Source organism: Gilbertella persicaria, assembly GCF_025201335.1.
Source record: "Gilbertella persicaria strain CBS 190.32 chromosome Unknown B0P05scaffold_65, whole genome shotgun sequence".
NCBI classification, from domain to species: domain Eukaryota; kingdom Fungi; phylum Mucoromycota; class Mucoromycetes; order Mucorales; family Choanephoraceae; genus Gilbertella; species Gilbertella persicaria.
This window is the reverse complement of record NW_026252026.1, coordinates 61780-76296: the sequence shown is the minus strand read 5'-3', so window position 1 is coordinate 76296 and position 14517 is coordinate 61780. Positions and strand designations below refer to the sequence as shown.

At 36.3% G+C, this 14517-nt stretch overlaps 8 protein-coding genes across 8 annotated transcripts; 4 read left to right on the top strand and 4 right to left on the bottom strand.

Annotated features, from left to right (window-relative positions):
- Positions 1 to 26: 26 nt before the first annotated feature.
- B0P05DRAFT_562567 (Isochorismatase-like protein) lies at positions 27 to 873 on the top strand. The gene is made up of 5 exons (XM_051580609.1): positions 27 to 183; positions 234 to 291; positions 336 to 478; positions 532 to 648; positions 696 to 873. The coding sequence occupies exons 1-5, from the start codon at positions 58 to 60 to the stop codon at positions 864 to 866; spliced, it is 615 nt and encodes a 204-aa protein (XP_051429988.1). The 5' UTR covers positions 27 to 57; the 3' UTR covers positions 867 to 873.
- On the bottom strand, positions 874 to 1666 carry B0P05DRAFT_562562 (uncharacterized protein). The gene is made up of 4 exons (XM_051580608.1): positions 1507 to 1666; positions 1331 to 1461; positions 1173 to 1281; positions 874 to 1124 (listed from the first exon to the last, which is right to left on the bottom strand). Exons 2-4 carry the CDS (start codon positions 1403 to 1405, stop codon positions 886 to 888), a joined length of 423 nt encoding a protein of 140 aa, XP_051429987.1. The 5' UTR covers positions 1406 to 1461; positions 1507 to 1666; the 3' UTR covers positions 874 to 885.
- A 497-nt stretch (positions 1667 to 2163) lies between these two features.
- B0P05DRAFT_562559 (RNAPII transcription regulator C-terminal-domain-containing protein) lies at positions 2164 to 6189 on the top strand. The gene is made up of 19 exons (XM_051580607.1): positions 2164 to 2262; positions 2306 to 2401; positions 2467 to 2523; positions 2567 to 2702; positions 2762 to 2856; positions 2909 to 3048; positions 3096 to 3196; positions 3246 to 3333; positions 3379 to 3697; positions 3746 to 3919; positions 3966 to 4123; positions 4185 to 4485; positions 4540 to 4786; positions 4835 to 5124; positions 5176 to 5273; positions 5330 to 5500; positions 5550 to 5625; positions 5668 to 5750; positions 5793 to 6189. Exons 1-19 carry the CDS (start codon positions 2190 to 2192, stop codon positions 6147 to 6149), a joined length of 3060 nt encoding a protein of 1019 aa, XP_051429986.1. The 5' UTR covers positions 2164 to 2189; the 3' UTR covers positions 6150 to 6189.
- Positions 6190 to 7119, bottom strand: B0P05DRAFT_562548 (phosphoadenosine phosphosulfate reductase). The gene has a single exon (XM_051580606.1). It carries the CDS (start codon positions 7095 to 7097, stop codon positions 6270 to 6272), a length of 828 nt encoding a protein of 275 aa, XP_051429985.1. The 5' UTR covers positions 7098 to 7119; the 3' UTR covers positions 6190 to 6269.
- A 2748-nt stretch (positions 7120 to 9867) lies between these two features.
- B0P05DRAFT_562545 (30S ribosomal protein S17) lies at positions 9868 to 10407 on the top strand. Its single transcript, XM_051580605.1, has 2 exons — positions 9868 to 10007; positions 10050 to 10407. The coding sequence occupies exons 1-2, from the start codon at positions 9909 to 9911 to the stop codon at positions 10206 to 10208; spliced, it is 258 nt and encodes an 85-aa protein (XP_051429984.1). The 5' UTR covers positions 9868 to 9908; the 3' UTR covers positions 10209 to 10407.
- Positions 10334 to 11572, top strand: B0P05DRAFT_562543 (thioredoxin-like protein). The gene is made up of 5 exons (XM_051580604.1): positions 10334 to 10567; positions 10610 to 10684; positions 10729 to 11038; positions 11087 to 11481; positions 11527 to 11572. Exons 1-5 carry the CDS (start codon positions 10397 to 10399, stop codon positions 11563 to 11565), a joined length of 990 nt encoding a protein of 329 aa, XP_051429983.1. The 5' UTR covers positions 10334 to 10396; the 3' UTR covers positions 11566 to 11572.
- On the bottom strand, positions 11573 to 12010 carry B0P05DRAFT_562541 (LITAF-like zinc ribbon domain-containing protein; the record flags this gene model as incomplete). Its single annotated transcript, XM_051580603.1, has 1 exon — positions 11573 to 12010. Exon 1 carries the CDS (start codon positions 11857 to 11859, stop codon positions 11575 to 11577), a length of 285 nt encoding a protein of 94 aa, XP_051429982.1. The 5' UTR covers positions 11860 to 12010.
- Positions 12011 to 12090: 80 nt separating this feature from the next.
- On the bottom strand, positions 12091 to 14015 carry B0P05DRAFT_480066 (kinase-like domain-containing protein; the record flags this gene model as incomplete). The annotated part of the gene is made up of 6 exons (XM_051575103.1): positions 12091 to 12762; positions 12808 to 12843; positions 12887 to 13043; positions 13100 to 13167; positions 13222 to 13764; positions 13812 to 14015. The coding sequence occupies 6 exons, from the start codon at positions 14013 to 14015 to the stop codon at positions 12091 to 12093; spliced, it is 1680 nt and encodes a 559-aa protein (XP_051429981.1).
- Positions 14016 to 14517: the final 502 nt, after the last annotated feature.

Here is a 14517-nt window from a genome sequence, read left to right as displayed (position 1 = left end):
TATACTTGCAGAAACAAGTCTAATCGTTTTTCTTTTTTTCCCTTTTTCCCACCAAATATGTCCATCAATAGAATGGCAAAATTAGCCCCTCAAACAACTGCCTTGTTCGTTTGTGATATACAAGAACGCTTCAAGGGTCTTATTTGGCAGTATCCTTCTGTTATTACTGTTGCTGGAAAGATGGTAAACAATGATGACTTAATATTTGCTTTGTTAATATAAATTCCTTATAGATCAAGGCTAGTAAGCTTTTAAACATCCCAATTGTAGTGACTGAACAGTATCCCAAAGGTATAGATTATCCCCTTTGAACTAATGGGTTAAACTTTTTATAGCATTTGGTCCCACTGTCTCTGAACTCGATATTTCGGACGCGACTTTGTGTGTTGAAAAGACCAAATTCAGCATGTACGTTCCTGAAGTAATTGATGTATTGAAAAAGAACAGCACGAAATCAGTCCTATTGCTTGGTATTGAGGTATCTTGTTTTCGGTTAAACGGTTGAATGGAATACTAAGCAAGTCTCTATAGAGCCATGTTTGTGTGCTTCAAACGGCACTTGAACTTCTTGAGAATGACTATGATGTTCATGTTCTCGCAGATGCTGTTTCCTCTCAAAATCATCCCGAAATTGACATTGCTATTGCTGTAAGTAAAAACACAGACACCAATAAGGGTTAATTAAATTACCGTAGCGCATGAGATCTGCTGGCGCTGTTATTACTACCTCGGAATCTGTTCTTTTCCAATTGGTTAAGGATGCCAAGCATGAAAAATTCAAAGGGATTAGTGGCCTTGTCAAGGAATACATGGAGGCTAGTCGAGTCAACAAGATTTTGTTAAGAAACTCTGGTGCCAACTTATAACGAAATAAATAGTTTTATTCTATGATTCAAAACTCTTTTCCCAAAAGCTAAATTCTTTACTGCTTATTTGTTGAGTTGCATGATGATTTTCCGATTTCAGGGAGCGTAATGCTGCTTTGAATCCAGGGTATAATTGAGCAATATTCATTCTCCACCAAGCACGGTTGTATTCCATTTGACGATCATAAGCTTTATCCAAAAAGTCCTTGTAGAAGACAGACATGGCTTCGGCAGTTATTTCTTGTCCTTTTGCTTTCACTTGGATAGTTCAGTATTTTTTTTTTCATTTCACCTCGATTGACTTACATTCTGCTTCGTAATCTGCTTTGGCTTGTGTAAATAAAGTATTGTTTTTATGCCAAAATTCTTCATTAAAAGCATCTACTTTCTGGCATGATTCTCTCCATTCTTTTTCCTGCAAGGTTTTTAGTGAATATAGTTCGAGTAATTGCTATCATCCTTACTTGTTCTGTTTCATCAGTTGGTATGTAATATTTGACAGGTCGAAGGTTTGAGATAGGGTCTGGTGTGCCAATCATATCAGCAGCAACTGGTGCAGATAAGTTCTCGGACCATGCGGTCTTTTTAGCTTTAGCTATATCATGTCAGCAAATCAAACAGAAAATGAATGGATAATTACATTGACAAATCAAACCAGTAGCTATTGTTCGCTTGGGAAAAAGTAGGGCTGATGTTTTTGTAGCTTGCTAGATAATGCATAAGCTTTTTCTCTGGCTTTTATTAGAAGCAAACTCACCACAAATATGTTTGCCATTGTTTGTTTTTTTTTTTTTTTTTTTGAAAGTAAAGAGGGAAAAAGAAGTTTCGAAATTACCAGGCATTTTTTTTCTGTATCTCTTTAAGTGACTGCCCTTACATTTCCCGGTTTCAATTAAAGCAGAGCTCAGATTATACATTTATCTTTATTGATAAACAAAAGTTATATTCGTAATAGAGTTACCTGGCTTCAGAGAGTTCCATTGAGACTTGCTTTGTAAAGATCAGCATTTGCTGAAGTACCTGTAGCAATCAACTCGGTTTTTTATGTTAATGATTTAACGAATAAGGAGTCAATTTTTTTTAACTAAAAAGAGATGGTTTGATCGATGCAAAAGATCTAAATATCAATTGAAATAGATCCTTATGTAATAAGGTACAGTTTCTTATAAAGAGAAGATAGCCATTTAAAATATCAGTTTTACGGTCACAAAGACTTATGTTTGTGTGTGCCCACTGGGTTGCCTATCGCTGTTATCTTTACACTCCGTCTATTTTTTTTATCACTCTTTCCTTTTTCTCTTTCTTCTCCTTTTCTTTTGCACTATGGATACGTCTATTAAAAAGTACATAATATCAGAAAATAAAAGCGATGATGTTATCAACAATATTATTGAACGTAAGACTAAAATGTTTTATTTTGACACTCATGCTATTAACAGTTGTAAACAATAAAGAAACAAGTTCCAGTATGTTGGAATTAATTCAATTATTGGACAAATACTTCACGCATAAAGATGATACGATTCGTTCAAGAGGTAGCATCCAAAAAAAAAAGAAAAAATCTCGAATGATTGAATACTCATCTTTTTTTTTTTTGAAGCTATCGGATTGTTGACTTGCGTTGTGGAAGGTTCTGAACGGCTCGATGAATCTACAAGTAAGCTTTTCTTTAAAGGAATGCACTTATAATAGGTGTATAGTATTTGTTCTTGTCAATTTCTATTGCAGTCGATTGACAGATCAAGCAACTGTGCCTAGCTTGATGCCGGGCCTTGCTATTCTTACAAGCAAGTTTGATCATTTAAATGCCAATTGCACCAAAGTTATTCTACAAAGGTTGTTTCTATTTTCTTTTCATTATGTATGTTTGCTGACTTTTTTTTTCCAATTTCAAGTTTAGTACATCAAGTTCAGATTCAATCGTTCCCGCACATTACCAGAAATGCCGCTATTCAAGTATTTGAGAACTTATTGGATTACCACTGCAAAGGTACACATCGTATGGAAAGATGGGAGTCATATACTGATGCAATTATAAACAGACGTAAAAGCCATGACAGACGAATTTATATCTGGTTTCATTCAGTCTATCACAGGCGAAAAAGATCCGCGCAACTTGATCACAGTTTATGCTACCATTCTTAAGATGGTGAACTCACTTGATATTTCTAATCATGTTGAGGTAGGTTGTTTGTTTGAATATGCCTCATTAATTTCTTTTCTATTTAGGATTTGTTTGATGCTACGTTTTGTTACTTTCCTATCACGTTTAGACCGCCACCAGACAATCCATATGGAATCACTGCAAAAGACCTCAAATTAAGCTTAAGGTTTGTGCGGTCTTTAACAAAATGCATGTACCTAAATCGGATTACTTAGAAAATGTATGGCATCAACATCTTTATTTTCAAAATATGCTATACCATTACTTTTGAAGAAACTGTCAACCATGTCTGGAAGTGCCAAGGTATGTATCATTTCGACTTTGCAGGCGATTCATACAAATCAACAGAAAGATGCTATGGAAACCTTGACAGCCTGTGCATCCGTCTATCCTGTTCATGAACTCATTTTAGTGGGTACAAGGTTGCTTGATTCTATCAAGATTGAAATTTTGAGTGGGGATCCTGATCCTGGATTAAGAGAACCTTCTTTGGATGCAATTACTGCTTTGACCAAAGCAATCACAACCAGCGAAGCTGTCAAAGAAGCTGATGTTACACGAGTATTAAAATCACTTATAGACGATTGTGTTCTTCTTTTAGATGAATTAGATGAAGACAGTGTAAAGCCAGCTAGCCTGGTATTACGTGCTATAGCTTCTGCTTCACGTAAGTAACAATTAAAATATTTGCATGAATACTCACTTCTTCTAATAGCCTTTGCTTATGCTTTAATTGAAAATACAGTGTTGCCAAAACTACTGAGATTATATAGAGAAAACAAGGGCATCTCCGAACGTTATTTTATACTATGTACTATGGTTGCTATCATTCAAGCTAGAAAGATTGTATATGATGTAGTAAGCGAGAACGATGAAGATGAAGAAAATGGTAAAGTATTTTGTTTTATTTTACCAACAATTTAACATGATCAAAGTTCATCATGATTCAGTTCTGGTTTCTTACAAGACACGTATGATTGAAAACTTTACACTTGCAATCAAAGAGAGAAATGAGCATCCTGAATTTCGTCTTATGGGCATTCTTGGCTTAGGTTTACTCTGTGTATTGAGACGATACATGAAAAGAGAACAGGTAACAAAAAGACAAGCTCTTTAAAAAAAAACATTTGTTTACAGGGATCCTTTATTTGTAGAGAGCTCTTTGTGTTCAAACATTAGGCAGCGTACTAGAGGCTGAAGAAGAAGAGAAACTAAGATCATCTGTTGAAATGTCACTGTTGGAAATATCTCATTTTGATCCTTTACTCATCAAAGACATTACAATGCCCATGTTAATCAGTATCCTACCTGATTTCTCTTCAATGGATGATAAAAGTAATCTAGTATCGCATAAACTCACTCTCAAAACAATTCAAAAAATTTGCTGTCCTACTCCAATCTATAACGCAGTTGAACAAAAGTTATTGACAAAGTTTATCTACATCTGTAGTCATAGTAAGTTGATGCATATGTGTCATATTTAAGATTGATTTATATGTGTTTTATTAGACAAAGATAGAAAATATGCGTTGGAAGTTGCTCGTACTCTTTTATTGCTTTTAGAAACAAGAAACAATGAAAAACAAAAGGACATTCACCTCTGTGCAGACACTCTTTTACCCAGTCTCATTTCATCCATTGAGTCTGCTGTCATGGACTCATCTTCCATCAAGGATCAAGTCATTATTCTGAATCCTGAAGTGTTGCAAGCCATCAACCTTATTATTCTTATTGTCATGAGAAACATGAAGACAGAGTATGTCATAAAAAAGAAAGAACTAAGCTGAACTTACTGTATGTATAGAGAACAAAGAAGCTACGTTGACAAATACTTTAAACACTTTAAACAAGAAAACCTCTTTGACAAGACTGACTTTTGTCCTCTTTCCTCAAATGCACCTGAAGCTCAGGCAGCATGCACTCAGTTATTTGCTACCATTATTTCATCCATGCGCAAAGATACCTCTCTACCTACAGAATCCAATCAAGCATTTCTAGACCCCATGATAGAAGAAGCACTCAAAAGTACTTTTCAAACGCAAATAATTGCATTTTGTCGAATTATTGCTTCTGTAATCAATAAATGGACACAAGGTAGTCTATCCTTATCCAACACTGTAAAATTAACTTTTTTTATGTTTATAGCCGATGCTTTAGATAGTTATATAAATTATCTCAAAAAAAGACTAGAGAACCTTGTTCAAGATGAAAAGTCGAGTTCAGCATTGACCATTTATGTTTGGGTGAGTTTCTTGAGCCTCCTCCTTTTTTTTCTGCTGACCATTCTTTTTTTCTTTAGGTGGCTAAGGCGTTAGTTATGCGTTATCGTAAGAATGGCATTGAAATGACCGACATGATACTACAGTGGATTCGTGATACCAAGCTTGGCCGTCAAGCTTCAAACAGTTTTGATATATTAATTGGCGATGATCCTCTTTGTCTGAACAACCAATGTTTTGCTGTTATTTCCGTAAGCAGATATAACTTTATCTACATTGCCAACTAACTTTAGTTTTTAGCTGCTTTACAAACAAAAGTTCATGAACTATGCATTGCCAAAACTGTTGAGCACGTTTAATAACGCATCTACCAAAGGTAACAAGCCTACTTCTCTGATCTTTACTGATAATCAAATAGACGAAAAGTCAAACTATTTAGTTGCCATTGCTTATCTGTTGAAGAATGTGCCTCGCTCTATCCTTATGAATCAACTTCCTCCGGTATGTGTAATATGTGAAAGATGTTCTCTCTTACATAGATAGCTTGTTCCTTTGCTGATTGAATCTCTATCTTTTCCGGATACTACATTGAAACTGTCTACCTTGAATATGTTTCAATTTGCTTTATGTGAAGCAACAGATATTGTGTCAAAGCATATTATCACACTCTTGCCTTCATTCATTTCATTGACAAGACCTGAAGAAAACCCAATGCAGGTGAGAATAGCTGCCTTGAAATGCATTGGGTTGGTGGCCACAAAAGTTTCTCATACCATTACTCTGCCTTACGTCAAGAGCACATTAAAAGCCATTGCGTTACCTTTGGACGATAAGAAACGACTTGTTAGAAAGCAAGCCGTAGAATGTAGAGAAAGTTGGTATCTTATCAATGCAAAATAAAAGAAATATATAGTTCTTTATTAAAAAGAGAATATTTACAGATACTATCGAGGAATAAATAATAGTTAAGATGAGATATGTATGTAAATGCGAGATTATGAAAAAATGAGAAATAGATATTTAGGCGGTAATAGCATTTTGAACTTGAGTTTCTCTTTTCTTCTTGGAAGCCATGAAAGCAGCGCGCATTTTAAAGTAATCTTTATGAAGACCACATTCCGTCTTTTGTTGGCCAGACCAACGGCCAGAACGTTCATCGCCATTAACAGGAGCATGTGTAGAGTGCCAATCACCAATAGAACGATAGCCTTGATCAACGAGAGCATTATAGGGAACTTCATTAGCGCGAATATATGTCCAGACTTGTTGGAAGTCCCAGTAAGCAAGAGGATTCAACTTGATAAGACCAGTACCATCTACTTCCAAGATGGGAATGGCTTCACGGTCACCTTTTTGGCTACGACGACGACCAGTGATGACAGATTTCACGCCAAGTTCTTCATAGGCACGACGAGCAGGCTCGACTTTGACAAGATAATCATAAGAGTCTTCATCAGTTTCCCATAATTTTTCGCCGTATTCAGCTTCAAATTCAGCAGTAGTTGAGACATTCATGGGCTTATAGACTTTAAGAGGAACATTGTAAGTAGATTGGCAGCGTTCGGCCAAGTCCAATGTTTCTTTAAAGTGGTAAAGTGTATCCAAAAAGATCAATGGAACACAGTGAGGTTGGTTGCGATCAATGCTGATTTTGTTAATCATGTCGAGTGTGGCTAAGCCGGTCAAGCCAAAGGCAGTGGTTTGGTACAAGTTGGGCAAGCAATTGATGGCCCATTCAAGGATTTCTTTAGGTTCTAAGGTTGAGAGGTATTCATTTAAACGCTCTAAGGTTTCAGGTGTTAGATCTGAACTAGATTGAATTTTGTTATTGTATGTAGTAGAAGGCATTGTAATTAAATTAAAGAATAATATAGAAAGGAGAGAGAGAGAGTCGCTCCACTTTTTTTTTCTTTTTATATATGGAGAGTTTTTTTTTGATAGCCTTGCAACGACTTGTACCTAATTAGGACATGGAGATGACAACTTGGCCAATGAAATTAGATTGAAATGGCGAAATTAACAAAATACTCTCGTCAACGCACTTTCTCGAATCCCATTAACAGGTCTGAGTCGCAAACCTATTCAATGTACAACCCAGATGTCTAGTTGGATTATAAATTACAGAGATACGTAATTATTAAGCTAAACAATGCTTTTAAATGGAGATTGCGATACGCAGTACCACCATAAATGGTAGTAGTAATTCCTTTACATCAGCTAACGTCATTTACGGTAGATTTTGTCATTGGGCAATACTTTGTACGATCAAGTATAGACTTTATAATCACTATGGCTTATGAACATTTTAAAAACTGAATTGCTCTAGCCAGGTCAATGTAAAGTAAAAGAAGCTAAGAACCCTTTTAGGACAAAAGGTAAAGGCAAATGAATAAATCATATGACGAGGAAATTCATTCAAATGAAAGGAGAGAAGCAGAGGAATGTGTAGAAGAGCTCTCAAATTCAAATCCGGACAAGTCGTAAGGGCTCTATAACTTTTTTTTATTTGAGTAGTATATGAGCCCAATCCCTTCAAATCTGAGGAATTCCGCTGAACCAGGCTTGAAAAGCCGTAAGGACTTGTCCGGATCTGAACTTGGGAGTACCTAATAATGATCCCTCATATCCAATCAAACCTTGTAAATCGGTATCTAAGATAAAGGCAGCTTTCCCAAACGGATAAGAGCATCTTGTGCTACTACTTACTTATGGGAGTAAGCGCGTTGAGTCTGATCTTACTTTGGCATAATCTTTATTCTTTTGGTTCATAAATTCTCATTTCAAGCAATTATAAATATAATTTAATTAAATTCAGTGGTCTCAAAATGAAATCATAAACCCATCAATAACAATAGAAACGCTTAGTCCAAGATTGATATTTTTCTTTTTCTTCTTATTATTGCTTGTTCATTGATTATCTAAGTTATGTAAGGCCTTTGTTGCTAATGATGAACCCTGACATAAGCATACTTCTATGAATAGCTATAGTTTATCGCCTAGTTCCATTTTTACTCGATCCTTCCAAATCGAGCGTAACAACTGGCGATCCAAATCTTTGAAAAAGCTTCAACCCAAACGCAACATAATCTTACGAGATCATAAAATACATCTATTTTACCATCTCTTTTGCCGAAGGTTGAAAAAATGATTGCTATTTTGCAAGATGAATCTGCCGAAATAGAACATCTCAAAGCAGGGAAATTCTGGAGAGAAGATAGATCAATTCAGCGGACAATACCGAAGCTTCTTGATCCCAATTCTAGTGTTAGAAAATAATTTCAAGCAGTAAATCAAAACCATTGTCAACTGGAACCATTTTTTTGTCAATGCCTTGTTCGTACTTCATTAGACCTATACAATCCTGTGCATGTTCCTGCAATACAGCGGTCTCTTGGTTTTTCTTTCTTTGTGCGTACGCTGAAACTGCCATTTAACAACGCAAATTTTGTTGCTCTCAAAAATGGTGGCTATACTTTCCGTAAGGTCATCACACAAGCTGCCTTGTCTGATATCATTGCTCGGCAAGAAGTTTCTTCTGCGGTTTGGAAGTACTTTTGATGCACGCCAATTACAGCCGTGCAGAGAAACGTGATGTATCGATTTCTAACCCAAAAGATTCCCACTCGTATGCTTCTGTCTAGGATTTTTCCTGCTCGCTTTTCCACTGCTGCATTCATTTTGTGTGGCGATCAGGAAACGGTGTATCATTTCTTCTTTCACTGCCCCAAAAAATTTCTGTTCTGGGATACCTTGATCAGAGAGTTTTTGTGGCCAGGCACCTCTCTGGATCTAGTTTCAGATGCACCTGCATCCTTCAATTTTTCTCGGATTCGGGCTCAAACCAACTGTCCTCTTTCAGTAGCCATGGTAACCTTAATCGGTATCTCTGAGATCTGGAAGGCCCATTGGGCTCATACCATGCAGAGTCATCAGTTCCACTACCTCTCTGTCCCTCACAGCACTCGATATCAAATTAAGCGAATAGCTGTTGAGAATGACCTTTCATCTTGAGAGGTTTCTCCTCGTAACAGCTGCTCTTTTTTTTTTCTTGATTTCTTTGTTTTTTTGAAATTGTAGTACCCTTTTTGTTTCTTTTAATCCTCTTATAATAAATGATTATCGAGCACCTCTTTTAGTGGGTCCCTCTCGAGACCACTAATACGTGCGGCAAATAAAATCATTAAAAAAAGTAGAGCTTTTGCTGAGAACAGTCTGAAGATGCAGTTATTCGGCTTTGGTGCAACTACAAAAGTTGCAGATCTTTGCTTTTTGAGTCTATTGATGTAAAGAACACACCAGCTTTGCTGCTGAAATATTGAGAAAACAGCAAAAACTTTTACGAGGTTTTTTGCTAATATCTCATTATTTTGTAGTACAATTACCAAACAAACACATTCATCAAAGGATATAACGTCTGGAAATCATTCTGAGTATTTAATCTCATTGATAGCTTTATTTTTCGTCTTGCAGCGTCAGAAGAAGAACAAAAATTGACAATTTAAGTATTTTCATGAAAGTACCCTTTAGCCATGAACTGAAATTATTTTTCTCAAATTTGATGAAAAATACAATTCGACTTGGAGCAGTCACCCCCCTCAGTTATTTTTTTCCCTTTTCCCCATACCCTTTGTTTTCTTTCCTTTCGACAAGTGATCCAACATGAGACAGAACTTTATTGGTATGGTTGTCAGCAATGCTATGCAAAAGACTGTCAAGGTCAAAGTGGCATCTCAAAAGCTTCATCCTGTTGTTCTTAAAGTAAGTTTATGACCCCTGACGATGCGATACTCATCATACTAGACCATCAAAACACACAAAAACTACCTTGCTCATGATGAAAAAGGAGTATGCAAGTTGGGTGATATTGTCCGTATTGAAGCTACTAGACCATTAAGTAAACACAAGCACTTTTCAGTTGCCGAGATCATTCGAAGTGTGAAGGGTTCAATTACAGCATAAATCATGATGTATAACAATAATAAACTGTAAATATAAAGATATTATTTTTTTCTGGGTAACAAAGCATAGAGCATGGTGACATACCATGGTAAAATGATATCTTATCCAATCAGATAAAGATCAAAGCAATCTACTTTTTTTTTCTACAAATAATTTTTTTTTCTTTCTTTCTTTTGTTTTCTATCACCATGAGCAACTTGATCGATCTTAATTCCGAAGCACAGTTTGGAGAACTCTTAACCAAGAAAAAAACCATTCGTGTCTTGAACTTCTGGGCTTCTTGGGCTGAACCTTGTCAACAAATGAATGAAGTCTTTGTTGAACTCTCTCGTAGATATCCCGCAGTTCAGTTCATCAAGGTAAAAAAAAAAAACATGGAGTCATCAACTGATCAAGATTAGATTGAAGCAGAAGAATACCCAGATATTTCTGAAAACTATGCTATTGCTGCTGTACCTACCTTTGTCTTTTTAGAGGTATTGAATTCTTGCTATGTTCATATCTGATCCATTCCCTATAGGGTGATAAAGTGATTGGACGTGTAGAAGGTGCAAATGCAGCTGAATTAACAAACACGGTTGCCAAGCATGCAAGAAGCGCTGTCTATGAAAGTCTTGATGTTGGAAATAAAGCCACGGATGTCAAGCCTGTCAAGGATCTTCATGCTCGTCTTAAGGCGCTTGTCAACAGTGCTCCTGTCATGATCTTTATCAAGGGTACTCCTCAACAACCTCGCTGTGGTTTCTCTCGTCAATTGGTTGAATTATTGGCTGAACAAAAAGTCAAATATAGTTCATTCAACATCCTTGCTGATGAAAATGTTCGTCAAGGTAAATGGACTTTGTTGTCGTGTTTGAATCCGAACTCATAGGACATAGGATTAAAGACTTATTCTGATTGGCCAACTTATCCTCAAATCTATATCCATGGTGAATTGATGGGTGGTTTAGATATCATTAAGGAAATGATTGCCTCGGGTGAATTCCAAGATGTGTTACCTAAAGAAAAAGATTTGTCTACTCAACTTCAAGAATTGATTGAAAAGCAACCTGTGATGGTGTTTATTAAGGGTACACCTGAAGAACCCCGTTGTGGTTTCTCTAGACAATTAGTTGCTTTATTGAATGAAAGACATGTCAAGTATGGTTATTTTGATATCTTGTCTGATGAAGATGTCAGACAAGGGTTAAAGAAGCACGTTGATTGGCCCACTTTCCCTATGTTATTCTATAAGGGAGAATTGTTAGGTGGATTAGATATTGTGAAAGAAATGGTAAAGTATAATTTTACTCTGTTTTGTTTATTCACATATAAATAGATTGAAAGTGGAGAATTTGATCAAGTCTTGACAGCTTAAATAAAGTCTTTAATTGAGTCTTGTATCTCTTTCAAGTCTTGTAAATGTAGCAATCTTTTGTTTGCAAGAAGGACAATGATGTGTGACATCCTTTGTCCAAGGGAATAAAAATGGAATCAGACAACCACCAGCATGAAATCCTGCCATAAACAAACCAACCACACTTAGACCAGTACACAAACCTGCATCATAATCGAGTACAGTATAGACAAGCTGTCTACAATGAGGACATTGAACAAGTGCAGCATCTGCTTTTAGTGTAGATATGGATTGAGTTACAGGATTGCTTGGCATGGGCTGTGTTGTTGTTGTTGAAGGTGGTGGTATTGTACCATAATATGCAGGTGGAACAGGGTATCCATACGCTGTATAACTTGGTAATTCAGAAGGTACCTGAGGATACTGTGGTGAAGAAGGTGGGGGTAATTCAAGGTGTGGATTTGTCATAAAGAAAAAAAAAAAAAGAAAAAAGAAAAGTAATGTGTTTACTCTTGGCAATATTTAAAGTAGTACAAACAAAACTATTTATTGTTGCATGGAAGTATCACTGTTATTTGTACTGTTATCATGACTGTTCTGTAGCATATTTTTTAGTGCTCGTATAGCAAACACAGTGAGACCAATGCCAGACCAATCTTCATCAAGTAATTCTCTTAAATCACCTACAGTCATAATATCTTGATTTTTGAGTTTCTGAATCCATTCTTCTGCTTTAGATGGATCTCGGTTGACTGCTTTGGCTGTATCATGCACAAATACATCAATACTGGTATCATCAGGATAATCTATACACACAATGAGTTGTTTAGGATAAATGCCTCCAACACTACCTCTTGTCGTGAGTTTATGTAGATCAGATATCTCTCCTTCATCTGATTCTTCAGCGCTTTGTATCTTGGCTTTTTCCAATTCTAATAAGAGATGTCTTTCTTTCTCTTCAGCAAGCATGGCTTGGTGTTTCAGCATCTCACATTTCTTTTCAATATCAGCTGCCTTATTGGCTAGATTGACCAACTCTAATTTTGATTTCTCTAGTTCTGACCGAATATCATTCTCTCTGCGCCAAACAGGTTGAGAACCATCTCCATGCTTGTATTTCTCGGCATCAGATTCGTCCTTTTCAAGGTCTCGTAAAATACGGTTGATTTCATTCGTAATCCACTGTTGATATCTTTCTGGTAATACTTGTTCTTCAATCTAATTTAAGCGTCAATACAAACCTCTTTTCAAAAGATTATCTACCATTTCTGCTACTACTTCTTCTGCTGTGTCTTCTTGCTGTTTATTTGAATAAGTCATTCGTTTAACATGGACAACATACCGTATTGAATTCAAACTTAACAGACAGTTTATCAGACCCTTTAAAGACGACCTGTAAAGTCACGATGGTATGCAAAGGGTCATTTTCCAAAATGACTACATCAGGTTCAACAGCCAAGAATGAACACTCTAACAATTCTTGTGCAGATAATCTAGTCCTGTTAAACGACAGTTTGTTTGATCTACTACTTGCCTTTCATCTTCATTCGTGGACAAACAGCTGTTGATGACTTCTAATACCTGTTGGTCATGAATCTTAGCTAGTGATTCAGGTTTAATATGCTATATCTCTACATTAATTCATGGCTTGACAAAAAAGAAGCAGTATGAATTTACCTGACACACTTTTTTATAAATCTGTGCTGTATTGGTGCATTCAGAATAAGGATATTCGCCTGTTGTCATCTCAATCAGACACATGCCAAAAGCATATAAATCCACTTTTTCATTATAGCCTTCTTCTTCATACATTTCTGGAGCCATAAATTCAGGTGTACCGATGACTGTATACTTTTTATCACCCAGCCACATATTCTCAGCCGTACCCAAATCCCCAATTTTGATTTCACCATGGGCACCATTAATAAAGATATTATCGCACTTGATATCACGGTGAATAATGGGTGGATGATGACCGTGGAGATAAGCAAGGCCTTTCAGGATCTGTCTGCACCAACGTTTCACGATTTTTTGATTGGGTAAGTTTAGTTTGCGAATGTATTCCCGAAGTGTACCAGAAGTCATCAGTTCTGTTACAAAGATAAACTCGGTACGATTCTCACTGACCCAGGCATCATGAAAAGCAATAATGTTGGGATGACGCACAGATTTGAGGATTTCTATTTCATGTCTTACATCCTTGTTATTATCATGGCCAATCTAATCGTCCATGGATTAAACTTTGCTTTTATTGCAATTTTACTTACATGCAAGACATTCCAGGCAACTTCATATCCTTCTTCAAGATCCATGGCTTTATGGACTACCTTGAAAGCACCTTTGCCGAGTAATGTGTTGAGTCGACAATAACGTTTGTTTGGAGACCATTCCAAGACACGCTCAACCGAATTTTGATTGGATCTGTCTATTAAATCTTGATTGGAGGTATGGTTGTTGATGAAAGCTGTCATGGGTGATTCAGCCATGTCAGAAGGACTGGTGTTGGTATGATGAAGGGTATATGTAGAGGATTGAGATAGTTGGTAATTGATATGGTCAGCAATAGTTGCAGAAGTGACAACAGCGTCTTTATCTATGAAATTATTTCGAAGTGTATCTATTGAAGTAATGGTATGGCTGTCAAAAGGAGGCTGTGCCTCTGTCATGATAGAAACAAGGAGAGAGAAAGAGGGAAAGAAAAAAGAAAAAGAAAAAATTTCGGAGCAAGCGGTTATTTAAACAAGTTTCTTTCTGTGTGCCTGTTTAAGAAAAAATCATGACATTCAGTAGAAATAGTTAGAATATTAATAAGCCAAGACATAGACAAAAAAAAAAAAGTCGTACTATTTCAGTCTGCATTATTTGCTCTACTGCTTAAATGACATCATTTTTCTTTGATCCTAAAGAAACTGATTGTTATGCAATCAGAGCGTGGAATTAAATTCATTTTTTGAATTCCAATTCTCCCTTGCT

Coding starts and splice junctions, on each gene's coding strand:
- B0P05DRAFT_562567 (XM_051580609.1), top strand. CDS start 58: ATGTCCATCAATAGAATGGCAAAATTAGCCCCTCAAACAACTGCCTTG. Junction 292..335: donor GACTGAACAGTATCCCAAAG/GTATAGATTATC, acceptor AACTTTTTATAG/CATTTGGTCCCACTGTCTCT. Junction 649..695: donor AAATTGACATTGCTATTGCT/GTAAGTAAAAAC, acceptor AAATTACCGTAG/CGCATGAGATCTGCTGGCGC.
- B0P05DRAFT_562562 (XM_051580608.1), bottom strand. CDS start 1,405: ATGATTGGCACACCAGACCCTATCTCAAACCTTCGACCTGTCAAATAT. Junction 1,282..1,330: donor CAACTGATGAAACAGAACAA/GTAAGGATGATA, acceptor AAAACCTTGCAG/GAAAAAGAATGGAGAGAATC. Junction 1,125..1,172: donor AGCAGATTACGAAGCAGAAT/GTAAGTCAATCG, acceptor GAACTATCCAAG/TGAAAGCAAAAGGACAAGAA.
- B0P05DRAFT_562559 (XM_051580607.1), top strand. CDS start 2,190: ATGGATACGTCTATTAAAAAGTACATAATATCAGAAAATAAAAGCGAT. Junction 3,197..3,245: donor GACCTCAAATTAAGCTTAAG/GTTTGTGCGGTC, acceptor CGGATTACTTAG/AAAATGTATGGCATCAACAT. Junction 4,787..4,834: donor ATGAGAAACATGAAGACAGA/GTATGTCATAAA, acceptor CTGTATGTATAG/AGAACAAAGAAGCTACGTTG.
- B0P05DRAFT_562548 (XM_051580606.1), bottom strand. CDS start 7,097: ATGCCTTCTACTACATACAATAACAAAATTCAATCTAGTTCAGATCTA.
- B0P05DRAFT_562545 (XM_051580605.1), top strand. CDS start 9,909: ATGAGACAGAACTTTATTGGTATGGTTGTCAGCAATGCTATGCAAAAG. Junction 10,008..10,049: donor TTCATCCTGTTGTTCTTAAA/GTAAGTTTATGA, acceptor TCATCATACTAG/ACCATCAAAACACACAAAAA.
- B0P05DRAFT_562543 (XM_051580604.1), top strand. CDS start 10,397: ATGAGCAACTTGATCGATCTTAATTCCGAAGCACAGTTTGGAGAACTC. Junction 11,039..11,086: donor TGATGAAAATGTTCGTCAAG/GTAAATGGACTT, acceptor CATAGGACATAG/GATTAAAGACTTATTCTGAT. Junction 11,482..11,526: donor TAGATATTGTGAAAGAAATG/GTAAAGTATAAT, acceptor ACATATAAATAG/ATTGAAAGTGGAGAATTTGA.